General features: G+C 44.1%; 2 protein-coding genes across 5 annotated transcripts in view; both read left to right on the top strand.

Annotated features, from left to right (window-relative positions):
• HACL1 (2-hydroxyacyl-CoA lyase 1) overlaps positions 1–2,326 on the top strand; it is a 32,157-nt gene extending 29,831 nt beyond the window's left edge. For all 4 annotated transcript variants that reach the window (XM_053359554.1, XM_053359555.1, XM_053359558.1 and 1 more), the window contains one exon: positions 1,234–2,326. In XM_053359554.1, the coding sequence (XP_053215529.1) occupies positions 1,234–1,266 (33 nt within the window). In that variant the 3' untranslated portion in view covers positions 1,267–2,326. The remainder of the gene's footprint in view (positions 1–1,233) is intronic.
• Positions 2,327–7,697: 5,371 nt separating this feature from the next.
• Positions 7,698–26,891, top strand: part of COLQ (collagen like tail subunit of asymmetric acetylcholinesterase) — a 39,387-nt gene continuing 20,193 nt past the window's right edge. Inside the window, 7 exon segments of the mRNA XM_053359553.1 lie at positions 7,698–8,462; positions 8,465–8,539; positions 8,541–8,676; positions 17,044–17,174; positions 21,827–21,925; positions 22,864–22,908; positions 24,379–24,405. Coding sequence (XP_053215528.1) covers positions 8,310–8,462; positions 8,465–8,539; positions 8,541–8,676; positions 17,044–17,174; positions 21,827–21,925; positions 22,864–22,908; positions 24,379–24,405 — 666 coding nt within the window. The 5' untranslated portion in view covers positions 7,698–8,309.

Genomic DNA, 26,891 nt, shown 5'->3' with positions numbered 1-26,891 from the left:
CCCCCCAAAAAAATATAGTCCGGCCCCCCACAAGGTCTGAGGGACAGTGGACCAGCCCCCTGCTGAATAAGTTTACTGACTCCTGAGTTAGAGTGACCTACAGCTAAATGCCTCTCTGCGTTGACAGCCAGCCACTCAAGCTCCATTCAAGAATTTTCTTCCTGCTTGCCTTTTGCTTGACTGGGATGCCGGCCAACCAGCCCCTCTGATGCCAAGCCCCTCCCTTCCTCCAGAGTCTCTCTCTGAATCTGCTCTGACGTCTCAATGTCGGCAGCTGTTTCTGGCTCCAGCTGTTTCCTATCTGACTTGTCAGGCTATCCAGCAGGGAGGGGAAGCTACCAGCCACTTCTGCCAGCAGACTCTCCTCCCAGGCACCCCTTTTAATAATAATAATAATTCATTACTTATACCTCACCCATCTTGACTGGGTTGCCAACAGAATATATATATATATGAAAACATACGATACACCAGGCATTAAAAGCTTCCTGATAGAGGGCTGCCTTCAGGTGTCTTCTAAAAGTTGTGTGGTTATTTATCTCTTTGACATCTGATGGGAGGGCGGGTGCCACTACTGAGAAGGCCCTCTGCCTGGTTCTCCGTAACTTCCATTTCTCTCAATGAGACAAATGCCAGAAGGCTCTCAGAGGTGGACCTCATTGTCTGGGCTGAACAATAGGGATGGAGACACCCCTTCAGGTATTTAGTACCATTTAGTACCAACGCTTCGAAATGTGCTGGGAGCCAATGTAAGCCCTATTGATTGCCAGCAAGCCCTATTGACTGGGAGCCCTGAACCTGCCTCTAAGCAGGTGGCAAGCCCTGGATGCAGCAAGGCAGCCCCTGGGGTCCTTCACAACCACCCTCCCCCTTTCCTTGCATGATGCTCTCTGTTACTCCTCTTAAGCATCACTACCTACTTTTTGTCCTTTTTATTGTGCTAAGGTGATAGTGTTGCTTTCTTTTATATATTTTTAAAATAAATTAATATTTCATTAATCAAGATTTTTCAAGATAGCCTACAAAAGAGAACCATAAAGCAAATAGAAAACATCAGAAACAAAAGCAATTTTACTTTTGCTACGATTATAGTGTTGCTTTATTACCAGTATTCTACTGCTGGAAAAATAAGATTGTAAAATATTTTAATCTGCTAGCATAGCCTCTCGTTCCTGAATGTTGAATATTGTTGTGTGGTTTTGTTTTGTTTTTTGTTTTGTTTTGTATTCTTAGGATTTTCATTGGTTGACCCGCTCGAACATGTAGCAGAAGCTGCAAGGACTGGAACACATCACAGAAGACCACTGAACTAAAGCCAATGAACGTTCGGATTCACACTAATTCTTCATGTTATTTGAGGGTCACATTTAAAGTATTGGTAATATAGATCAGGGGAGGGGGCTTTTTTTGGCTCCATGGACCAGATTTGACAGGTGGGTGGGTGTCATATGGTGTTGTTATGATATCACATGATTGACAGGTGGGCGGCCCTGCCCACGTTTCAAAATCCACCGCTAAATGAGCAGGGAGGTACTTCAGAGAGCGGTTTGCGAAACAGCTCACGTCCTCCCTGGCAATTGGCTATACTGGCTGTGACTGATCAGGCTTGGAGTTCCAGAGCATCGGAAGAGCCCTTGCTTCCCCAGCCCTGTTTCAAAAGGCTGATAGCAACCATAGTGCTGCACTGTATGTGCTTTTCCATACAGTGCAATTTCAGCGCTATTGCGGCTGCATTTAGGGCCTCGTGTCTACATTCATGGCATCCACATTGCAACAAATTCCACCTTGGAAGCTGGACTTTTGTTGTTGAAGTTAAGGTGTAAAAACACCTACAACTGAGGTGTCAACAAACAGTAATTTAGTTTAAAACAAATTCAGAGTCTGTGCACGGGTTAAATAAAAGCCAATGAGCCTGGTTCTGAATTTCAGTGTGCATTTACATTATGGCAGTAAATGGACATAGTGTGATGAGTTCTGAATATATAAAGCTGCTCGACCATTTTTAATAGCTTCCTATACCTGATATCCACCCACTTTTGAAAAATCAGCATTCTGTATAATTCATTTTGAAAACAAATGTTTGTTTAATCAGTGCCTCCATAAAATCACCAGAGGGCACCCTTCATTCACGATTCTTTGTTCCATAACTATGTACTATGCAAAACTTGGATTTTTTCCCCCCAATGGAATTTTTCAGTGTTTTATTGGGTAGGGAAACTGCTGAATTATAATTGAGCCATTTCATAAGTGGTTTTGAAAATATGTCAGTAGCTGATAAAATATTGAACAAAGTATCAGCATACCAAATACAGAATTTTAAATAGTGGAGCTTGTGTTATGTCTGTCATTTTAAAAGCATTTTAATTGATTTAAATCATCAATATGTCCAGTTTTTCGTTAGACTAAACTCTCTCGCTATGCCTATGAAAAAAGCAAATGGATCCTTTGTGAGTTTAATGAGGTCTCAAGAAATGGGAAAAAATGGTGCGCAATTATAGTCCTGAATACCTGAGACAGGCCACACATTTCAGTGGGGCTTCGGACGTAACTTGGATTAGGACAAATTTCTAGGTTTCAGCTGTGGCCAGCCAGCTGAGTCGGGGGAAGACCAAGAAGAGAACATGGAGACATACAGTGGTACCATGGGTTAAGTACTTAATTCGTTCCGGGGGTCTGTTCTTCACCTGAAACTATTATTAACCTGAGGTACCACTTTAGCTAATGGGGCCTCCCGCTGCCGCCACCGCGCGATTTCTGTTCTCATCCTGAAGCAAAGTTCTTAACCCGAGGTACTATTTCTGCGTTAGCGGAGTCTGTAACCTGAAGTGTATGTAACCCGAGGTACCTCTGTACTTCCATTATTTGCTTGTGTTCCTGCTATTCAGAAATTGTTATAAATAAAGCAGTTGATTGACTGATTCTCCATGAATTGGTCTAATCCTCTTTTATAGCCTTCTAAACCGGAGGCTTAGATTTCCGTTCTTAAGGAAATCAGCCCTGAGTGCTCACTGGAAGGGCAGATCGTGAAGCTGAGGCTCCAATATTTTGGCCACCTCATGAGAAGAGAAGACTCCCTGGAAAAGACCCTGATGCTGGGAAAGATGGAGGGCACAAGGAGAAGGGGATGACAGAGGATGAGATGGTTGGATAGTGTTCTTGAAGCTACCAGCATGAGTTTGACCAAACAGTGGAAGACAGGAGTGCCTGGCGTGCTCTGGTCCATGGGGTCACGAAGAGTCGGACACGACGAAACAACAACAAGCTGGAGGCTTAATACTGCCACACTTTTTTGGTGAATTCCATAGATTTTAGGTATTGCGCAAAGTTCTGCCAGTAAGGCAGTCCAAGTGTGAAGTCCTTTCCTGACCAGCTGGCAGTCTTGGGATCCTTGTATGTTGAACAGGAAGCTCTTAACGGAGAATGTTTACATGATAAAGTCAACACACTTAGAATTCATACAGTGGGGGGGATCCTGGTGGCACGGAGGATTCCAAGTACATTCTGCGAAAAGTGAAGATTCTGCTTCTTCTGTAGACCTTGCAGCTCGGTCAGAGGTGGATGAGATGAGGATGGTGCGAGGTGCAGCATTTGTCATACCACTCCTCCCTCCACACACCCTGAAAACAGAGGTGACCACCAGAATTGGGGATTGGGTTGGCTTAAATCTGTTGCCATCAATTTCATTACATTACATTTACGCGTTGCAAGGAGTCGGACTGGATGAACCTTGGGTCCCTTCAATAATAATAATAATTAATAAAAATAAAAATAAATTTAGTAATATCCCACCCTCCCTGGCCAGAGCCGGGCTCAGGGCGGTTAACAACAGTAAAAATTACAATAAAAACATAATGGAGGGGGGGATCCAATTTAAAATACAGGTTAAAATGCAATTTAAAATGCAGCCTCATTTTAAAAGTAGCCCATAGATCAAAACCGTAAGGGGAGGGAAACATAAGAGTCAAACTGAGTCCAAACCAAAGGCCAGGCGGAACTGCTCTGTCTTGCAGGCCCTGCGGAAAGATGTCAAGTCCCACAGGGCCCTAGTCTCTTGTGACAGAGCGTTCCACCAAGTCAGGGCCAGTACTGAAAAGGCCCTGGCCCTAGTTGAGACCAATCTTGTGACTTGGGACCTCCAAAATATTGTCATTTGTGGACCTTAAGGTCCTCCACTGGGCATACCAGGAGAGGTGGTCCCGTAGGTACGCTGGTCCTAGGCTGCATAGGGCTTTAAAGGTCAAAGACCCAAAACTCTGGGCTTATATGGGATGAAACAATCACAGAGATGACTAGAGCTCTGGTGGCAGAAAACTCATTCCGAACACGGGTTAGAGCTCAGCATCGGGACTGCCAAGTGGTGACAGCGAAGGTCTTCTTCGCTGCCTCCGTTGCATCTGCAGAAAATAGTACCAGGAGACTCAGGTGGTTTGTAGTCTAACAGAAGCACTTTTGCCACTGGACTCCAAGATATCTTGCAACAACTTTTCAAAGGGTTTTTTTGCAGATAAAATTGCTCGAATTCAGAAGGAAGTAGACCCCACTGTGGTAGCAGAACTAACTTTCAATATAGGACCTCCAAACATAAATTCTACTTTATGTAGGCCTATTTCCTGAATAAAATCCAGTAATCAACCACACAATCTGGGCCCTTGCATGCTGGCTATAGTCAAATGTTATGCTTTGTGTGGACATCCAGGATCATCAGAACTACGCTGGGGCACTGAGTAGGCTGGGCAAAGGTGTGGCTTGCTCTCCTGTCGTGTATGGGAGAAGCTTGATCCAAGCTAGCCCTGGAAGAAGCATCTCAAGAGTTTGGAATACCCTCTTCAGAAGTGTTTCTCAGTTACCCAGATTATCTTGCAATAACTGCCCCACTCTATTAAAGCCTTATCCCAGGGGTCAGCAAACTTTTTCAGCAGGGGGCTGGTCCACAGTCCCTCAGACCTTGTGGGGGGCTGGACTATATTTGGGGGTGGGGGGAAATGAACGAATTCCTATGCCCCACAAATAACCCAGAGATGCATTTTAAATAAAAGTGCACATTCTACTCATGTAAAAACACGCTGATTCCCGGACCGTCTGCGGGCCAGATTTAGAAGGCGATTGGGCCAGATCTGGCCCCTGGGCCTTAGTTTGCCTACCCATGCCTTATCCTCAGCCAAATACTTATTTTTCCAGGCTAATGGTGAAAAGGACCAGCCTCACTGAAAACGTGTCTTTGAACTGAAGCTTAATTTATGAACTTGCAGTTTGCTTCCAAGAACGCACAGCAATGCAGGTTTTTTGTGGTTTTGAGGACTTTCCCTACCCTCTGTTTTGGCTGCTCTTTCACTGCAGTTAAAAAGAAGTAATGCAGTGAATCAGTTTGTGGACAACCAACAGCAACCCAACTTCCCTCTGCAAGAGAATGTGGCTTGCAGCAAACCCATCAAACATTTTTCCAAACCATCTCAAACTGCACAGTAAACTGGATACAATGAGGACGGATGCATTAATTTAAGACCAATTTAGATCAGCAAAGTGTAGGAGGAAAAACAAAAACCTGAATTCATTTAATTAGTGTAGGAATTGGCTTAGAAAAAGAACATTTATAATTCCATTTTCTTTACCAGATCAGCAGAATATTAGTGCCAATTTAATAAAGGGAGCTGTTTTGTTTTTTAATTACCAGTACCTTGTTTTCTTCTAAATGTCTATGTAGACACTTTTCTCTTGTTCCAGAAAGCAATTAAAATGGATCAAGTATTTCACTAGGAAGTTGAGGTAACATTAATATTGTGGGTAAGCTGCTCAAATAGTTATGGAGACACACCTATTTTTCCATTTCCATGCTTCTGATAGCAGAAAGGTAAGTGAAAGCAAGCTCCACAAGTTGGTACATTTTAATGCATTCCTCCCCAAATTTTTTCACAAAGGGTCCTGTGAGATGGGGAACAGTCCTAGAATGTATGTAGGAAGTACACCCTGGTGTGCTTTAAAACATGCCTTCTTTGGAGACTTCCGGGTTGGCGCCATCGCCGAATGGCGGACTCCCTCCGAGCTCCGGAGGGAGCCTGCTCGGCAGGGGCTGGGTCCTACCGCATCGGCGACGCGGGGACCCTTAAAAACCACGGCCACGGAGGCCGTGGACATGGAGACTCGGCTGGCACTGCTAGCGCCCTCCCGACTCGTGAAGGAGCCTTTTTAAAGGCTACGGATCGGGTGCCGGGGAGAAGCGTGGTGCTTTGAGTCCTCTGCTATCCCTGCCGAGCGAAGCCGCATGCCATCCGGCGGAGAGCGCTGACTTCTTCCATTGAGAATTCGGATTTGTAACAACAACCCGTGAGTAATTTGGAAACCGGGTTTAAAAGGAGAAAAAAAGAATTTTTTTTCGGATTTGATACGAGCGGGGGGGGGATCCAAAAAGGAAGTCAGTCCCCCTCCCTACTGTAAACCTTCCAAAACAAGGACTGGGAAACCAAGGTCCAAAAAGAATTGAATTGCTGATAAGAACTAAGAATTCCACGATGGGAAACTACAAGAACTGTGCTGGAGGAAGAATTGAGGGAGAAGGAAAACGTAACCCCCCCCCCTGGGAACCGGGGTGATTGAGGAGAGAGCCTGGCGAAAAGCGAAGGAGATTTTGACAGCTGTCAAAGTAGCTGTCAAAGTCCGAAATTTAAAGAGGACTTGATTATGAGGACTTTGCTGGTTAATTTTGCTACAATTTGTTACAATTTGTCAAAACTTGGATATAAAATGGCGAAAACATGGATAACAATCGGACTTTTGGACTAGAGAAAACAAAGTTACAACAATCCCCCTAGAGGAGTTTCGGGACATTACAAAGAAGGTCGTAAGTGGAAAAATACCATTGGAATTCTACAGGACTGGTTATCTTCTGGGAAAGCTGCGAAACGGAAACAATATTGTGTCTACAGGGTGTTTAGCTAAACAATAGAATTTTCTATTGAAGAAAGGAAGGGACTGAACGTATGTTTTTGTTCCTGAATAACAATAATCCCTGCAGACCTACTAAACTTCTGAATTAGAACGTTTTGGCAGCGGAACAAGAGGAAACTGGACTACAACTTGGAAAGAACAATGGGGGGAGCTTTATTAAAGATTGGAAATTAAATGGTTTAAAAATAACTTTAAAAATAATTATAAAAAGAAAAAAGCCAGCAAGGAATCGGGGGGAAAATGTGATTTATGGACTTTAAGAATTCCAGGCAGACAATATGGATTAGTGGTCAGGGGGAAATTAAACCGGGGACGGGGGGGGGGAGAACTAGAATCCAAAGGCTTGTCAACTATTTTTTGAATTGGCTTTTTTTCATTTACTATACTTTTTATTCCTTGTTTCTTATTTCTTTATTGTGTGAGGTGTCTTTATCACTAAAAAAAAGGGGAAATTGTGGAATGGAAAGGGGGTGGGCCCTGGGGAGAGAACTCTTGTCTTTTATTAAGGGTACTGGTGAGGACTGAATAATTTTAAATTTAAATTTGAATAATGGTTTAAACAAATTAAGTTTTAATTAGAACTGAGAACTTGTGGAGCCAACAATATGATAGGGGAATATGGTAGGGGTGGGGGAAGGAGGGAGTCCCGGAAAGAGGGTGTTTGAAAAGAAGGCTTTGAATGTATTCTATTCTTTTTCTTTCTGTATCTCTGAAAATCTTAATAAATATTATTTAAAAAAATAAAAAAATAAAACATGCCTTCTTTGAACCATCCTAGAGTCATCTTCGGTGCTATTTGACACTCTCTGTACCATCTCATTGTCAATCTATCCATTAAGCTACTGAAGACCCATAACGCTTGTAACAAAATATGGGTGATTATTTCTGTGCCATTAAACTTTCTAATGATCGTTACAGCCATAATAATGTACAATATTTAACGGTGCATGGTTTGTTAAGCCTCCCGAGTCCATGCCCTCCAACGTTTCTCCAATGAAAATAGCGACGCCCTAAGGAAAAGCGGGACATTCCGGGATCAAATCAGAAACTGGTACGGCTTCTGTAAATCCAGGACTGTCCCTGGAAAATAGGGACACTTGGAGGGTCTGTGAGTCCTGAAATGAACTATATAAAGGGGAAGCAGAATATAGAAACAAGGTGTTCCCATGTCCATATCCCTAGTCAGGAACCATTCATTGGCCTGGTCGAGCCGAGGGGTGGGGTGGGAGGAGACAATGAATGAATGAAAGGAGCTTTCTCAATGATTGTCTGGTTATCAATCAGATATGTGGTTCCCAGCTCAGCTTGAAATCAACCTCCTCCTCTTCATTAGCCCTCTGACTATGTTTTAATAGCTGGTATTTGTGATGGGGGCATCTGATCCAGCGCTTGAGTTAAATATAGCCCTGTCTAGTGTAAGGAGAAGATTTAATGGGAAATGGTTGGCATTCTTTCTTACTAAAGCTCACAGAGGGAGAGAGGCAGAGACAGAGAGACATAAACATACCCAACCAGCGAGGGAGCGAAAGGGGGAAAGCAAGCAAACAGACAAGGCAGGCAGGCAAGAGAAGACCGTGGACAAGATATCGGCGCCCTGCCACATTGGAATTGTACAGCTTGCAGCCAACATGGTCATCCTCAGCCGTATTGCTTTGGGATTTTATCTCCAGCTCCTTTTCTGCTTTGCTGTATCTCAGTCCTCCTTTGTGGACAGTGTCTTCTCAATTTCAGCAGGTAAATTGCAACATTGATTTATCTCTTGGTGACTTGCCTTGCTTATCTCTGCGTGTTTAGATTTCCCTGCTGTTCTAAGCACTCGGAATCATGGTTGGGAAATACTTAATTCCAATGCATGCTGAATCACAAAGCAATAAAAGCCAGAGACTTCCCACCCCCCCACCCCTTTTCAAATCTGTTCTTATTTTATTATTCCTGATCCTGACGTCAAGAGGCTAACGTCTCCTGTTTAATACTAATGGGCTGTATCGCCACAAAACAGAAACTTCGTTGTTAGATAGCTATCCTGCTTTATTTCAGGAGCAAGCAATGGCTTGAAGGTCTGTGAATTTGCGGAGACGCAAATGAAGTCGATGAGAGGAGGGTGAATCACAATGTATGTCCGTTTCTCTTAACACAGCCTTGACCTCATCCAGTGTTGCTGGACTTGTGCTGGATGCTAGCACAGTAAACATCTTCTGGCTAGCACAGTGGCACTAACAAATACTCAGATGACTTTCATAGCGAACAAAAGCCCACTGCATGGGGAAAAAAACACCCCGGGTTGGCAGGAGGCAAAGGGTATGGATTGCCTGACTGCAGGGAATCCTATTTTCCACTTTAATCCAACAGGTTTCCCTTCAGCTGTGCGTTCTGGGAAGGAGACCAAGAGGCTTGCCGCAGGTCTGTACATTTTAAAGGCAAACTTCGCAGCAATATGAAAGAGACAGCTCTGTCTTTTTCCAGCATTCCTGTTACTGAATGCAATGTTATTGAAAGGGGAACCCTTTAAAGAATCAAGTTTGAGGTGGCTGTTGTATAAGACTTTAAATTAGGTGGAATGCCAGGCCTAGGAGACCGAATGTGTCCCTACCCTCAGGCCTGTCTCCAGACCACATCACCTTTTCCACACGTCAGACCTCTCAGTAGTCCTGCTCTCAAGTGTGTTTGCTTGGCTGGAACGAGATTGTGACTCTTGTTTGCCTGCGTGGAGGTGTGTACATAGAAACCTCTGTGTTTTGTGTGGCTTATTGTGTTGTACAAAGCTAAGAGTCACATCAATTCCTCCAGCTCACGGTGTCTCTGGCCATTTGTGCCACTGTTGAAGCCACTGTTTGTCCACAGACAGCTTTCCAGGTCATGTGAGCAGCATGACTAAACCGCTTTGGTGAAACAGAACACTGTGACGGAAACCAGAGTGCACGGAAATGCCGTTTACCTTCCCACTGCAGCAGTACCTATTTATCTACTTGCACTGGCATGCTCTTGAACTGCTAGGTTGGCAGGAGCTGGGACAGAGCAATGGGAGCTCACTCCATCACAGGGATTCAAACTACTGACTTTCCGATCGGCAAGCCCAAGAGGCTCTGGTTTAGACCACAGAGGTGATTTTTAGGGGAGGGTGAGAAAGAGTCCTGAGGCTGCTCAGATTTCCCTGCAGCTGTTATTTACATAGCAAAAACCATGCACATTAATTGCAAACACACCATTAACATCACGTCTAGTTTTTGACCCTTAGTCGCTGGGTGAAGCCAGTGGTCCATCTGGATTAACTCAATTCAAAATGTGGCTTCTGTTTTTAAAAAGGGAGTTGACGACCAATGCTCTGTGATTTATGTCACAACAGGTTTTTTGTTATCCTATTCATTGAATTTGGGGTAGACAGCAATCCTTTTGAGGCCTTTGAAAGTGCATCAACTCATCTCATGGAGTGCAGAGAAGGATCGTGGTGGCAGACCTTGTCTGGTGTCAGGATAAGACCAGCAGGCGCAATTCTGATTCTCTTCCATTTGTCAAGTCTTTCATAACATCTTAATTAGGATAATTATTGTTTTATGTGTACTGTGGTACCTTGGGTTACATATGCTTCAGGTTACAGACTCTGCTAACCCAGAAATAGTACCTCGGGTTAAGAACTTTGCTTCAGGATGAGAACAGAAATTGGGCGGCGGCGGTGTGGCAGCAGCGGCAGGCCCCATTAGCTAAAGTGGTGCTTCAGGTTAAGAACAGTTTCAGGTTAAGAATGGACCTCCGGAATGAATTAAGTACGTAACCAGAGGTACCACTGTATTTGGGCTTATCATCTGATAAATGTTTGATGTTTTGTAGTAGCTGTCACTCAGCAGGAGGGGAGACTCTGTTTATTTTAGTGTGATTTCTAGTATACTTTAATACTCACTTGTGTCTTTCATTGGCATGAGCCTTGAGTCCCAGATAATTATTTCTATCTGGCAACTAAAGGAAGCTTCCTTTTGGAAGACACTAGTTTAAACACTGCGCTTGCCAAGGGTAAGCCTCGGGTAAGCCTCATCGTATGAAACGGCCACACCATTCCTGAATGATGACTTGTCTTTCCCATCGTTACAAAAATACTCTCAGCTATTTTCCAGATATAATTGAAAACCAGTGGCCTTAGGGGCCTTTTTATTATTGTCCCCTAATGTCTCCCCATGGCAACCTATGTCACAAACAAAGAGGCTTCGGCCACGGCATGGCGGTAACTAAGTGATCAGAAGAAAACAATATGGGAGCAACCGAGTTGTTGCTTTGCATGGGATGTCACTGTAAAGAAGGGGCATTTCGGTCTTGCTCTGGAAAAGAAATGTGCAAACTTGCAAAGTATAATTTTCGTACCTTTCACCCGACTCCACCTCTCTGGCAGGATATGGCCAGGCTGTTCCTGGAAATGATCCTCTCAGCTCTGGCCAAGTGGATTTCTTGCTGCTGCTGAAGCATCGCTTTTAGAGGAAATGTTTCTGGGTGTTATATATTGCAAGATCAAACACATGACTGCGAGTCTGTGTTTCCACATGGTTATGTAGCAGTTAGCAGCAGTTGTGCGCAAAACAACAGGTCCTGAGGTGTGAACATGCACAGACGAGCCTTTTAATATATTTTATCTGGGGGGCATCTCTTTCTAAAAATATAATCATTACGGTACTGTACCTTGATGGTTTCTTCATATGCGTTATTTTTTAATCCTGTGGTACATGGTGCTATGATCCATGTTATCCTGTTATGTAAAATGATTACAAGAGATGCGATTGAGCAATTTAGGACATTTTGCACGGGGACAGGGGGCTTGACGTGGGTTGCCCAGGCTGAATGTCAAGAGGATTCGCCAGAACAGTGGTGAAGCAGCCATTTTTAAAATTTGGTTTAGGATTTTGAGGGACTGGACTGATTATGAGGGACTGGACCAATGCTGCCTGGCTGTGTACAGGCTGGTGGGGTCATGTTATGCTACCTGCTGGTTTTTATATACAACCAGGGTGGATAAAAATCAATGGTTATTTTTTTAAAAAATTGGATTTTTTGATTTAAATAGAATTTTTAAAATAAAATGCTTTTGGAGGAAAAATCTTTCTAAAGATAGTTTTCTATTTAAGTCACATTATAGTCCAAAGGCTATTCATCAGGAAATAAGCATTTAAGTTTTTCATGTGTGCAATTATTTAACAACATCAGTTAACAAACATGGATACATATGCTATAATGTTATAGTTTTAGTTCAATAAATTGTTTAAATTGTTATTAAGTAAATGATTATTTTTCTCCTTCCAATGAAGTACAGCAGAAAAGTTGTCCAAATATAAACAGCTAACTCATTAAACCTCACAATTTCATAACTATCGGTCTGTGTATTTCTAATAGTATAACCAAATCAGTAATTTTTGATATAACTGTAAAAACTACTCTGGAAATTTATTATTCCAAAAATGAAACCTTCATCTGGTTGTACATATTAAGGTTATACCAGCAAGAATGAGTCTTTCTGTGTAAAAAAAAAAATTAATCAAGTCTTACTGACTCATAATTTAAATCGATTTGATTTAAATCAAATCCACCCTGAATACAACCATACATGACAAAGATACCCCAAGTCTCTAGTGCGCTCTCTGTCAAGGAAATCTCACATTTGGAAGAGGCAGACTTTAAGGAGGAGTGGAAACCTTTGCTTGGATATTTAAAGAACTATTGCAAACATGTAAAAACGCAGGTAGTTTTAGAAAGGTAAGGGTGTGTTCCCTGGGCTCTATGGTGGTAATGTTACTGATAAGTTGTTGGATATTCCTGTTGCCTTTCCCCCTAGCTGCTCACATCAGCATGGCTTCATTGGTACGAGATTCGTTTCTGTTTATGTTCACACCAGGCACATTGACAGGGTGGGGATGTCTTTATGCCACACCTGATCAATGTGTGCTTGTGGCGTTGTCATCAATGCATGCTCACTGGTGTTGAGGCGAATTGAGGCACAAGAGGGCAAGAGAATGTCCAGGTTTCTAATGGGAGGTAGGGATAGCATGTTGTTTGTGTTGGTACAGTATGTATATTTATGGAGAGAGAGAGAGAGAATGAATGAATGAATGAACGAATGGACAATTTGCTATTACCGGTACTTACTGGCTGCTGACTTGACTGTCTCACTTTGTCTAGCAGTTTTGGCCTTGTCATAAAGGCCCTCAGGAAGGGGAGAGATGACCTCTTTCACTTTATCCTTTGTCCTTTTCACTTTATCCTTTATCCTTTGTCCTTTCCTTTATCTTTTTTTTAAAAAGCTGTTTATTTGAAAACCTATTTTTCAAGTATATTGATATACACTAGTGGCCAAAATTGTCCTTTACCTTATCTTTTTTTATTATTATTTAAAAAAAGCTATTTATTTGAAAAACCAATTTCTCAAGCATATCGATATACACCAGTGGCCAAAATTGTCGAAACTAAAGAAACTAATTAAGGTAACTAAAGAAACTTGTTAGTCAGAAGCAACCCAGCAATAAAACCCAATTAACAGAGGCAATAATTCAATATTGGTTTCACATTATTACAGCTGCAGAACAAAAAAATTGGTTCACTCCATGAGAAGGCATTGAAAGGCCATAATTAAAGCTAAAGGTTACCCAGTTAAGTATTAACTGACATGCTGAGAATTTTTGTATATCTCATTTTTTTTCTATGTGTTTCACGTTTCTTCTTTATGAATGATGTTGTAATAAAGTATGGCAAAAAGAAGCAGATGGCACAACTCGTGACTGCCATGGTCAAGTGTTCCGATGATGAGCGGCAAAACACCTGGATTATTGATTCTGTATCTTGTATATAGTAACTTGTGAGTCTGCTGTAAATAATAAACCTCTAAGTAACCAAGTTATTAGTGAGCAGCATTTTGTTCCTGTTCATCCAGTCAGCTTGCAACCAGATACTTCCAGAAATTCTGCATGTGCTCTGCAATATTCAACAGGAAACACACTTTTCCCAAAAGGTTTCCACAGTTTTGGCCACTAGTGTAATATTGCAGATAATACTGTAAAAGCTGCACTGTAGCTGCTACAGCAAAGTTGCCCAGCTATAGACCCCGTTCACCCTTAGGCCCATCCAGCAAGAAAAGACCATGGTTCTGCACAGTGCCGGATTTATGTATAAGCTAAACAAGCTGTAGCTTAGGGCCCCACTCTCTTGGCAAAAATGTAAAGGACAAAAAAACTGCATGTACATTTCCAAAATATAAGATTTTTAAAAATGAAATAAACCCTACATACAGCAACAGTGCCTTGTGTTGTGTATGGACCTATTAGGTCCATAAATTAAAAGGTAAAGGGACCCCTGACCATTAGGTCCAGTCGTGACCGACTCTGGGGTTGCAGCGCTCATCTCACTTTATTGGCCGAGGGAGCCAGCGTACAGCTTCCGGGTCATGTGGCCAGCATGACTAAGCCGCTTCTGGCGAGCCAGAGCAGCTCACGAAAACGCCATTTACCTTCCCGCCGGAGCGGTACCTATTTATCTACTTGCACTTTGACGTGCTTTCGAACTGCTAGGTAGGCAGGAGCAGGGACCGAGCAACGGGAGCTCACCCCGTTGTGGGGATTTGAACCGCCGACCTTCTGATTGGCAAGTCCTAGGCTCTGTGGTTTAACCCCCACAGGTCCATAAATTACCGTATAGCATATATTCAACACAAAAAACAGCAACAATTTGTTGTGGACAAAGGACAGCTGGACATATAAAGGGCCCCATTACCTTCAGTAGCTTAGGGCTTCATCAGACCTAAATCCGGCCCTGGTTCTGCATAGTCTGTGAGAGAACAGTAGGGCAGCATCTGAGATAAAGGCAGCATTTCTTGTCAGGGAACTCCTGGAATTGATACTGAGCCATAGGGAAGCACAGATGCTACTGAGTACACGATCATAGCAGTTATATTATACGTTGGCCTTTTAATAGCAGTTACTCATTTGTCTTGTGACTGCACTGAATTTCAGCTTGGAAAGGTTGCCGGGGTTTCTCTGAACAGGTGGAAGAGTTGAAACAATTTTTCAGTGATGCTTTATTGCCACGGGCTCACCGAAACTGCAGCTCTGCACAGAGGCCAAAAATCCTGGTCCTACATTCTGGCTATAATTGAAAACAAGAAGTGGGCCTGGGTAGTAGGCATGCATGACAAAACCATAACACATTTCTTTTCAAAAGTGTGTGTGTGTGTGTGTGTGTGTGTGTGTGCAATCTGTCACTATTTTGTGGGAGGGATTCAAGTGTATAATGGAAATCTGGGTTTAAGCAAATAAAGTGGATTTTGAAGCACTCAGTTGCTTTGGCACAACAAAGTCTCCTTATCTCTCCACCATATCCCCATACTTTTTGTGGTTAGTAAAGTGCTGGAATGGGACGCGGGTGGTGCTGTGGGTTAAACCACAGAGCCTAGGACTTGCCGATCAGAAGGTCGGCGGTTCGAATCCCCGGGACGGGGTGAGCTCCCGTTGCTCGGTCCCAGCTCCTGCCAACCTAGCAGTTCGAAAGCACGTCAAAGTGCAAGTAGATAAATAGGTACTGCTCCGGCAGGAAGGTAAACGGCATTTCCATGCACTGCTCTGGTTCACCAGAAGCCGCTTAGTCATGTTGGCCACATGACCTGGAAGCTGTACACTGGCTCCCTCAGCCAATAAAGCGAGATGAGCGCCGCAACCCCAGAGTCGGCCACGACTGGACCTAACGTTCAGGGGTCCCTTTACCTTTACCTTTAAAATGCTGGAAGAATGCATGAAAAAGTGTGGGATGAATGCAGAAAGATGTATAAATACTACACAAGGAAATCAAGGTGGATTCAGAATGAATGGTGATCATTGTATAACCTCCCCACAAACAAATCAGAACAAATGCTGGGTAAAGATTAGATATAATCTAACCTGCATGTAAACTTTGTGGAAGCAATTCAGGATGAATAATGAATAACAGGTTGTCTGGAGATGCCCTTAGTAACTCTGGTCTGTATTGATGGCAGCGCTGTTGCTGTTAAGAAGCAATAAAAAAACACATAAAAAGGTAAAGGTACCCCTGCCCGTACGGGCCAGTCTTGACAGACTCTAGGGTTGTGCGCCCATCTCACTCAAGAGGCCGGGGGCCAGCGCTGTCCGGAGACACTTCCAGGTCACATACCATCACAGCAAATATTCCAGAAGTGTTGTAATTCATTTAATCTATGTTTTGCCTTTCTGTATAAAATATATTCCAGGGGGCTTCCAAGAAACACAATTGAAACTAGTAAACAATACTAAGCAACAATGTAAAACAACAAGAGGAATTTCACAAAATGTGGGCGATAGCCAATGTTTGTCATACTCACAGTCGACCCATTTAATCGACAAGCTTATGTTGATTTCAGGGGTCTGCTCTGAGTGTGACTTTGTTGGAGATCACCTACTATCATCTTAGGCAAAGAGACAGCAAGCTGCGGCAAAACTGTTTATGCTTCCTGTCTGGAGGCCAGCAATGATAGGGTCAAGATTATGGTCCTGTGGATCTCAGGAGCAGCGCAGCAAGACTTGGCTGTAGCAGAGAGGGCGCCATTTGCGTTCAGGGCTTGCCGATCAGAAAGTTGGTGGTTCGAATCCCCGTGACAGGGTGAGCTCCTGTTGCTCTGTCCCAGCTCCTGCCAACCTAGCAGTTTGAAAGCATGCCAGTGCAAGTAGATAAATAGGTACCACTGCAGCGGGGAGGTAAACGGCGTTTCCACGTGCTCTGGCACTTGTCACGGTCCTCCATGCACCAGTAGCAGTTTAGTCATGCTGGCCACATGACCCAGAAAGCCGTCTGTGGACAAACGCCGGCTCCTTCGGCCTGAAAATGAGTTGAGTGCTGCAACCCCTTTGACTGGACTTAACCGTCCAGGGGTCCTTTACCTTTTACCTTTTCAGGTAGCAAAATATTGTGGACTGTCACTGAAGGATTTCTTAGCTGCCATAGTTGGCAAAACCTTGAGTGGTGGGAGTGCATTTCGGTGGTGCAAACACGCTGAATTTTATTGTGCTCGAGCCGCCTTTTTCATTCTTTAAAGAATCGTAATTAATACTTAGCCCGTAATTAATAGACAAGTATTTTTTCCCCCAACAGCCTTCCCTTGCTTGAACCAGAAGAAGCAGGTTAATAACAACAGAGTGTGCTCGTTTCTTGCCCTTCCTCCTCCTCCTCCACCACCACCGCCATTATTTCCTCCACCACACTTCAGGCAGGGATGGAATTCTGTAAGTATGGCTTCAAGTTTTTATTTCCTGTAAGCAATTCCAAGAAACTGCCCTGCCACAGAAAGTGTGACATAACTCTTGGTGACCAGCGATGTAATGTATCAGGGGTGCAAAATGCAATCTGTTCAATGGTCTGGGGTTGCTTGTGGGCAGATCTGGAATGCTGAGAAAACATGGATAACATTCCCACTGGCTGCCTTCACACACACACCCCCCGCCCCGGACAACTAGAACATGGGTAGGCAAACTAAGGCCCAGGGGCCGAATCCGGCCCAATTGCCTTCTAAATCCAGTCTGCGGACGGTCCATGAATCAGCGTGTTTTTACATGATTAGAATGTGTCCTTTTATGTAAAATGTATCTCTGGGTTATTTGTGAGGCCTGCCTGGTGTTTTTACATGAGTAGAATGTGTGCTTTTATTTAAAATGCATCTCTGGGTTATTTGTGGGGCACAGGAATTCGTTCATAATTTTTTTTTTCAAAATATAATCCGCCCCCCCCCCAAGGTCTGAGAAACAGTGGACCGGCCCCCTGCTGAAAAAGTTTGCTGCTCCCTGAACTAGAAATACAAAGTGTGTTCACACATGCACAGAAAACACAAAGAGAGAAAGAGACTTTGCTTTTCCAGCGAGTGGGCAAAATGGATCCTCTTTAACTGATATGATTATATACAGGGTGTTCAAAAAATTATGATGGGATTTAAGCTTACCTATGTAGAGTTCACAACAAACTCTATAGATCCAGTGCTTGCCAGCACCTCAAAAAACATGGATTCAAGGCACTGATACTCATGGATGTTGATGATTTTTACATACCTAAATGTTGTTGATTTTTACAACAGAACCAACTAAAAATCCACCAAACACATCTGTAGGCAACGACATGACCTTGGATGGTATTTTGAGGCGATGCAGTTCTCTAGGCAAGCTGTGTTTACAAAAATGCATATATTAGTGAAAATTATGCATAAAAATGAATATTTTAGTGAAAATAATGACAGTGCATTATATGAGGATAACTTGCTTGCAAAAAAATGTGTATACTAGTCAAAGCTGCATACAGACATGTGTTTATTGGAGAAATTCATACTAAAATACGGATGAATGTTTATGAGGATTTTCAAAAAGAAAATTCGCAAATCGCTACAGAAATGTGGAGAGCCAATTTTAAGATTGGAAAACTGAGAGAACTGAAAAAACCAAAGCTGATAGATCCTTCCACCCATAGCCAGGCTTCTTGTTTCACACTAATGCTGTACTTACACCCACTGGTGCTGATGCCCTATCATCACCCAGTGAGTGTCATTATCTATCAATCAATCAATCAATCTCAATCAATTTATTTATTTATTTATTGTACCCTACCCATCTGACTGGGTTGCGCCAACCACTCTGGGCGTCTTCCAACATAATATAAAAGAACACAACATAACATCAAATACAGTGGTACCTCAGGTTACATACGCTTCAGTTTACATACGCTTCAGGTTACAGACTCCGCTAACCCAGAAATAGTGCTTCAGGTTAAGAACAGTTTCAGGTTAAGTACGGACCTCCGGAACGAATTAAGTACTTAACCTGAGGTACCACTGTACTTAATTTGTTCTGGAGGTCCATTCTTAACCTGAAGCACCACTTTATCTAATGGAGCCTCCTGCTGCTGCCGCGCCGCTGGAGCACGATTTCTGTTCTCATCCTGAAGCAAAGTTCTTAACCAGAGGTAATATTTCTGGGTTAGCGGAGTCTGTAACCTGAAGCGTATGTAACCTGAAGCGTTTGTAACCCGAGGTACCACTGTATTAAAAACTTCCCCAAACAGGGCTGCCTTCGTATGCCATAGAATAATTTATCTCTTTGACATCTATAGATAAGATTGTGCCGCAAATGTAGAAGGTACAGGTTTGAGGGTCGGAGGTGGGTCAAAAAATATGCTTCATGCGGCACATATATTATAAAAGCTTCTTGTGATTTATGAGGCTTCCTACCCTCGTAACCCTGTTTCTTGACAAAATGTTCTGTGAGACAGTCCAGCTCCTGATATATTTTCCACGGTTGCCTATTGGAATTTTCCCCATTCCCTTATATGATATTAGTTTTAATACCTCAAAAGCCGCAAACCTGTTGTGTAATTTCCTGGCAGTCACTTGGCATTTTACTGCAAGTGAAGGCAGATGACAAAGAATTGTACAAAATCAATCTCTCTCTCTCCCTTTTATACCACTCAGTCAGTCACTTTCGCTGTAACTGCTAGGTCGAAATTTAGAGCATACGTATTGGGAAGAAGTCCAGTAAATGAAGTAATGCCATTATTTGTAAAATCTGTATAAAGAAGCTGAGAATTTCAAGTCAGACAGCACCATTGAACTTTGTGCCAAGGGTACATAATGTGAAATAAAGCAAATTAAGATGCAACTCAAAAGCTGGCTGCCGAGGGGTTGTTGAATGTGGCTGTGGAGTACGTGCCATTGCTGGAGTGAAGAGGGAGGTGGAAGTCTGGATTTGGCCACCGAGACTATTTAACACCGGTCCTGAAAGACCTACATTGGCTTCCAGTACGTTTCTGAGCACAACTCAAAGTGTTGGCGCTGACCTTTAAAGCCCTTAATGGCCTCAGCCCAGTGTACCTGAAGGAGCGTCTCCACTCCCATCATTCTGCCCGGACACTGAGGTCCAGTTCCGAGGACCTTCTGGTGGTTCCCTCACTGCAGAAAGTGAAGCTACAGGGAACCAAGCGGAGGGCCTTCTTGGCAGTGGCGCCCGCCCTGTGAAACGCCCTCCCATCAGATGTCAAGGAAATAAACAAATCTGACTTTTATAAGACATCTGAAGGCAACCCTGTTTAGTTGATGTTTTATCATGTTTTTAATATTCTGTTGGGAACCGCCCAGAGTGGCTCAGGAAACCTAGCCAGATGGGTGGTGGTATAAATAAATAAATTAGTGTGTGTGTGTGTGTGTGTGTGTGTGTGTGTATAATTTTTCATTAACAACTCCAATATGGGCCACATTATTATCATGCCAAATCATAATACAATTTATACAGCTAATTATACATTCCAAATTCAACAAATTCAGTGACTTCCCGTGTTCTGATCATCCGGAGATAATTATTCCTAAATCCTGCATATAATCTCGTATATAATCCAAATACAGCAATTCTGATCTTCATCCTTTCTTCTATTTTTGCAGCCACTGATGTAATGACTTCACTCGTATTCAAAAAACCCATCTCCATTAACTTGCAAGAGGGATTTAAAGCCTGTAGTTTTCTGTGTAAAATATTTATTATTATTATTACTAGTAGTAGTAGTAGTAAGTGGGGTCGCACTTAGGCCGTCAGAGACCTCCAGTGCACCCGCAAAAAAACTCCATAGGTGTTCCACTAATGGAGGGGAGAGGGGTAGCCTTGAATCCACAGAACCTAAAGTCCCAATTTTACCCTGATGTTCCTGAAACTACACCAGCTCTGGAAGGGAGGAGAGAAAAAGGCAGGTCTCCCACGTGAGCAGCCATAGCTTGGGATACCATAGAATTTCCATCCAACTGCTCTGCCATTTACCCCACCCAAAAACATTTGAACTCTTACCAACTGAGAGAATGATAATACTGTCGTTTTCTCCCACCTTTCGGTACATGTTTCGAGAGGGTCCTAAGCTGCTGTTGGAAATGAGAGATGGAGTAAAGGATGTAATTTTGTGTAGCCATCAAGAGGGAATCCTAAAGGCATGGAGCATAGGATTTTCTGCTGTGTACATTTCAGCTGCAGCAAAAAAAATAATTATTGCTCTGGTCCATGGGGTCACGAAGAGTCGGACACGACTAAACGACTAAACAACAACAACAACAACAACAGCTGGATTTGTGTGCAGTCTTCTTGATGAGCAAACACTAGCGGTTCAGCAAACAATAACTTGTGAGGGGGAATAAAATCTAGGTCTTGTGTCCTTTCTTGTTTTATATATATATATATATAATTATACGTCCTATAATTGCTATTTGATAGATGGAATAATTTGATTTAGTTTCTGTGTTTATCCACCATCTAATACAACTTCTTCCCCACTGGCTTTGCCAAGGAGCAGAATGTGGCTTCTTTCAGTCATGCAGTCTGTGTTGCACTCTCATGCAGTATGAATTATTAGAAGAAGCTATTTCTGGGAGCATCTGCTACTTGCAAATTGAGCTAGGAACAAAATAGCCTTGTGTATTACTTGGGCTGAGGAGGATGAGCCATATAGTACTGGAAAGACTAGTACAGTGGTACCTCGGGTTACATACGCTTCAGGTTACAGACTCCACTAACCCAGAGATAGTTCCTCAGGTTAAGAACTTTACCTCAGGATGAGAACAGAAATCGTGCTCCGGTGGAGCGGCAGCAGGAGGCCCCATTAGCTAAAGTGGTGCTTCAGGTTAAGAACAGTTTCAGGTTAAGAACGGACCTCCGGAACAAATGAAGTATTTAACCCGAGGTACCACTGTACTGGAGTACTAGTACTCCTTTTGCAACAGTACTGTATGGAAGATGGAGAAGTGCAGATGAAGAAAATCTAGTTCAGCCTTGCAAGAGAGTGTTTAAAAAATGTGTCCTTGATCAAAGGTTTACTCTTCCGCTGTGGCATTTAGTGATCTCTCTCCCTTTTTAAAACTTCTTAGATGTTGTCTCTGAACCTGAAAAATCTATGTCAAGAGCTTCAGATTATACAGTCTCCATGTGTAGAATCTCTGTGCCCTCCAGGACCTCCTGGGCCACAGGTTAGTACTTCCTTTCAGAACACACCAATTCAGATTCTTTAGACAGGTTCCTCAATCTCTGCTCTTTCCATACAGTTGAGAAGGCCTTCATTCTTCAATACTGTGGCAGGTTAGAACATAACGGCAGCTGGGATTCCTCACCCCCTGTGCAGTATGGTACCTCATTTAAATATGCATTACAAGTGACTTCTGGATTAGTAATGATAAATAAACCAAGGCTCATTAATGGCAAGGTGTATTATGTTGCTTCCACTTGAATCCTTTCAGTGTGACGTAAAAGAACGATGAGAAAATTCTCACTCTCCCAGTCTTTTCGCAGGAGACCGTTTTTTTCGGAATAGCTCACAGAATAGCTTTATTTAATTCAAAGCCAAGATTGGGATATTAAATATCATCCAGTATTCAATAATATAGAGAAGACAAAAGAATATAGAGAATCCAGAAGTAATTTCAGAGTTAAAATTAGAGCATAAAACTACAATTCCTAGGACTATATCAGGTCAGATGGATGGAATCACATTTTTGATTACTCTCACACCTTCTTTCCTAATATGGAACGACTTTTCTTCCAAACTCCATGATTGCTTTTCCATTATATCCTTCCACCCCTCATCACCTGACCCATCGCTGCGCCTCATTATCTCCTGCCTAAATGGAACTGTAGTGCGTGCAGCTGAAAATTAAATCCAGCTAGACAGTAGAGACTGACAGATGTGAACCCTCATGAACTGAGCTTCGTGTGAGAACTTCGGTCCTGATCTGAGATGGGCTGAAGAGGCTGAAACATGGTAGAGATCCTTGGCAACAAAAAAAGTAGGAAGCCTTCTGATTACTTTGTCATAACTGACAGGCGAAAGACGCTGAGGCGAGCAGAAGAACAAACGAGGAGTGTTATCAGCAACGTTGAACGTCCCATTTCTGCTCTTTTTTATTTTTAGGGCCCGCAAGGCGTTCCTGGCATGAAGGGACCAAAGGGGGAAAAAGTAAGTGCCAGGGTTGGTTTTTGAACTGTGATAATTGGTGAACCTTTGGAGGTATATGCATTAGATGTAAGGTCATTTCGGAACTGTAGATTACTGGTATCAGCTTTGAGGCAAGGTCCCACCCAGCGACACCCTAGTGGCATCCCCCAGCTAGTGTACCAGAGGCTGAGGTAGTGATGGGCAGTTTAGCATAAGAAAAGCAGATGAAGCAGCTGCTGCAGTCACCCCCAGAGGCATTCTGGGAAAATTAAGATGCTTTGCTTGAATCTTTTTGTTATGTACTGAGCTGAACCCTAGAACAATAGGATCCAGAAAACAGCAGTCTGATTGGTCCACAGGAGCCACCCAATCCAGCTCCTAGTGGAAGTGAATCAGCGACCTGATTGGCCTGCAGGAGCAGCCAATCAGGCTCCTGGATGAAGCGAATCAGCAATCTGGTTGGCCTGCAGGAACAGCCAATCAGGCTTCTGGAGGAAGTGAATCCATAACCTGATTGGCCTACAGGAGCAGCCCAGAATTAGCCAATCACGCGGGGCCCATTGTGTAAATAATATATATAGAGCTAGACGTTTTGGGGAAAGATTCATTCATTGCTACTACAAGCTGAATAAAGAGCATGAAATTCACACTCGACTCTGAGTATATTTCACTTTTTAAAGTAGCATTTATATATAGTTGGGGGGGAGGAGTTAAAAATTCCTAAAGGGATGCTGGCATCAGCCCTGGTGTGCCCTCTAGGACCTGAGCACCCCGGAATTTGCCCCATGCTGCCATGCCTGCTGATTCCAGACCTGTAATGTCTGAGTGTACGATGACTAATAATGCTATGTTTTTAGTAGCTTCTCGTTTCAAAGCGGAATTTGCAATATCTCATTGTCTCGTTACCTGCTTTGTGAAGGCTTGGGCTATGAAAAGCAGGATGCGGCTGTTTAGACAGGCCAATAAATGTACATGCCAGCAATCCCCACAAGCCAGAAACTATTGTGCTTCACCTCTAAAGTTTACCAAGAAACAAAACTGCACATCTATCCCCGTGGCAGTGTGTCGCAGTGGTTAGGGGTTCCCTGGGATACCAGCCTTCTAATCCTCACTTGGCCATGAAGCTCACTGCCTCTCAGCCTAGTCTACCTCACAGGGCTGTTATAGCTGTCAACTTTTCCCTTTTCTTGCGAGGAATCCTATTCGGAATAAGGGAATTTCCCTTTTAAAAAGGGAAACGTTGACAGCTATGCAGGGCTGTTGTGAGGATTAAATGAGGAGGGTGGAGAACCATGTATACCACCATAAAAGGGTGATTGAAATGCAGTGAAAACAAACAAATAAATGTGTTTGTGGTTTCTCTTGCCTTCCCCCAGTTGTCTTTAGCCTGTCACAAAAGATTATCGTATGCTACTTGTGACCTGTTTTCTACCTTCTCCCATATTCGTGGATTGTTTGTGTCTCCTACTGATGCATTACTTTATCTTACAGGGTGAGATCGGCAGACCAGGAAGGAAGGTATGAGACAAATCTTATAACACCCTTTACAGCATTGTGCCCGTTCACATGTTAAAAGAGATTTTTCCATGTAAGGCCAACTGCAATGGAAAGAGTTTGAGGAGAAGAGGGGCCAAATGGAGCTCTTAGTTCCCCGCCTCTTCCTCCTCTGCAGTCACATAGAATTGTTGCTGCCAGGTAACAGCTGAGGGATGGAGGTGTCTGAAGGTGTTTGGCTTAGCAGAGTCAGTTAACTGGCTCTGTGACGCATCTCTCTCCCTCTTCTGCAGCCTGATAGAATAGCTGCTGGCAAGTGAGCTGATGCAGAGGAGGAGCCTGATGGAACTGGCTTCCCAGCACTGCCCACAGAGTGGTCCTACTTCCCATCTCCTTCTGCTTCATGTTGTTTAAACAGAATATTTTTTACCATCACTGTCATAACTCATCAGTCGATCCCACTTGCCTGCAAAAAAATCCACACACATTGTAAGATATTTTTTTAGAATTGAAATGCAACAGGCTGTTGGCACTGATGCTAGTCAGCTGACCACAGTACTGGGCCCACCTAGTGGTGTTGCTTGGGGAAGACCAGAGGGGCAGTGGCCCTGGGTACACGGGGGGGTGTGCATTTTGCTCCTCCGGGCTCTGTCAGCCCTTCCTGTGCTGCTGTACCCCTGGAGTGCTCTCCCACTGCCCTGCCAGGCCTGCCCTGCTTTGCGTGGTGAGTCCCCGCCTCCCACCAGTAGAAATAATGACACCATTATTTTAGGTTAATGGGCTAAAATTGGCCACAACTTTATTGGTTACAGGTAAAGAGCGGTATTGGCTTAGGCAATGGTCCTATCCGACTATCCGGCTTCAGCCTGATTGCTTGAAGACCGGGAAGGGTTAACACCAGCAGGGGGAGCCCTGCTGAGGCACATCAACTAGGGACTCCCCCGGGGTCACCGCTCGGGGGCGCGCTTTAGGCCCTGGCTTCCATAGGCTTCGGACGAGGCCACGCCCCCTGGAATCCTTTACCGGACTACCCTTCAATATTTGGGGGAGGTGATGGCGCTCCTCCCCCCGCCCACATCTACATAACAATACCCCTACCAATGCCTAACCGCCAAAACCAAAGGAGTTGTGACGTTTTGCTACAAGGTAGGCAAAAACCCAAATGGCCGGTGCCAATTTGCCAAGTGGAAAAAATTCCTACCAGGCCCCTCAATGGTGACCAACCGAGGTCCATAGCAAGGTCAGAAGGGAACCTTAAAGGGCGGGTGGGTGGGAAACCTCAGCAGCTGACCAGGACCAAAGAGGGAGATCCCGGGGCTGCGCTTGCGTTAAATGAGGCAAGCCACACACCCCGAGCCAGCTGAATGGCTGGCTCAGGGGATGATGCGGCCCGAGGATTCCCGTGATCACGGGGGGGCTGGAAGCCAGCCTCCGCGCTCGTGTTGAGGGCGTGAAGCCCGCAACATCATCTCCTCCCGAAGTCGGAAGTGGCTTTGCGATGCTGCAGCCTGCATGAGGAGGGCGCAACAGGCATGCACGCTGAACAGGAAGGGTGAATGCCTGTTGTGTCCTCCTCACACAGCCCTGTGGCATCGCAGAGCAGAGTGGGGCTGGCAGGGCAGTGTGAGTGTCAGGTCATGGGCGCAGCATGGCCCCTCTTTGCTCCAGGAGGTGGGGTGTTGGTGGCAGGGGCTGGGGCTGGGCATGGGCTCTGCTCACCCTCCACGCCCCGCCCTGCCCCCCTGTGTGCATGGACCACCCCGGAGTGCCCACCTACCCCAGGTGCTAGCAGCACATGCTATGTTCCTGGGCCCGCTTTGCATGCATGTAGCAACTGTTAATTACTCTGACCGGTGTCATAAACTAGATGGATGCTGGCCGGTATACATACAACAAATGGGGCCACAGCCCAAAATGAACAATCATGTCCCAACACTATCACATTTAATGTTCTGTGGTCAGGAAGAACTTCCAAGGGTGTAGCTTTATTATCGTTCAAAGAGGCTTCGTTAAACCGTATTGGCCCGAATATAAGCCACACTTTTTTCCCAAATTCCAACAGTGAAAAGTTAAAGTGCAGCTTATACAGTGGTGCCTCGCAAGACAAAAATAATCCGTTCTGCGAGTCTCTTCATCTAGCGGTTTTTTCGTCTTGCGAAGCAACCCTATTAGCGGCTTAGCGGATTAGCGCTATTAGCGGTTTAGCGGCTTAGCGGCTATTAAAGGCTTAGCGGCTTAGCGGCTAAAAGGCTATTAGCGGCTTAGCGGCTTAGAAAAAGGGGGGGAGCGAAAAAAAATCGCAAGACTCGCAAGACGTTTTCGTCTTGCAAAGCAAGCCCATAGGGAAAATCGTCTTGCGAAGCAACTCAAAAACGGAAAACCCTTTCGTCTAGCGGGTTTTTCGTCTTGAGGGGCACCACTGTATTCACAACCTTTATGCTCCCAGCAAAGCGGCGTAGCTCCCGCACCCCCCCCCCGGAAGCAGCTCAGGTATTGTCTCCCTTCCCCGC

Source organism: Podarcis raffonei, chromosome 12 (genome assembly GCF_027172205.1).
Source record: "Podarcis raffonei isolate rPodRaf1 chromosome 12, rPodRaf1.pri, whole genome shotgun sequence".
Taxonomy (NCBI): Eukaryota; Metazoa; Chordata; class Lepidosauria; order Squamata; family Lacertidae; genus Podarcis; species Podarcis raffonei.
The sequence above is the reverse complement of the archived record's forward strand: the minus strand, read 5'-3'. Positions and strand labels throughout refer to the sequence as shown.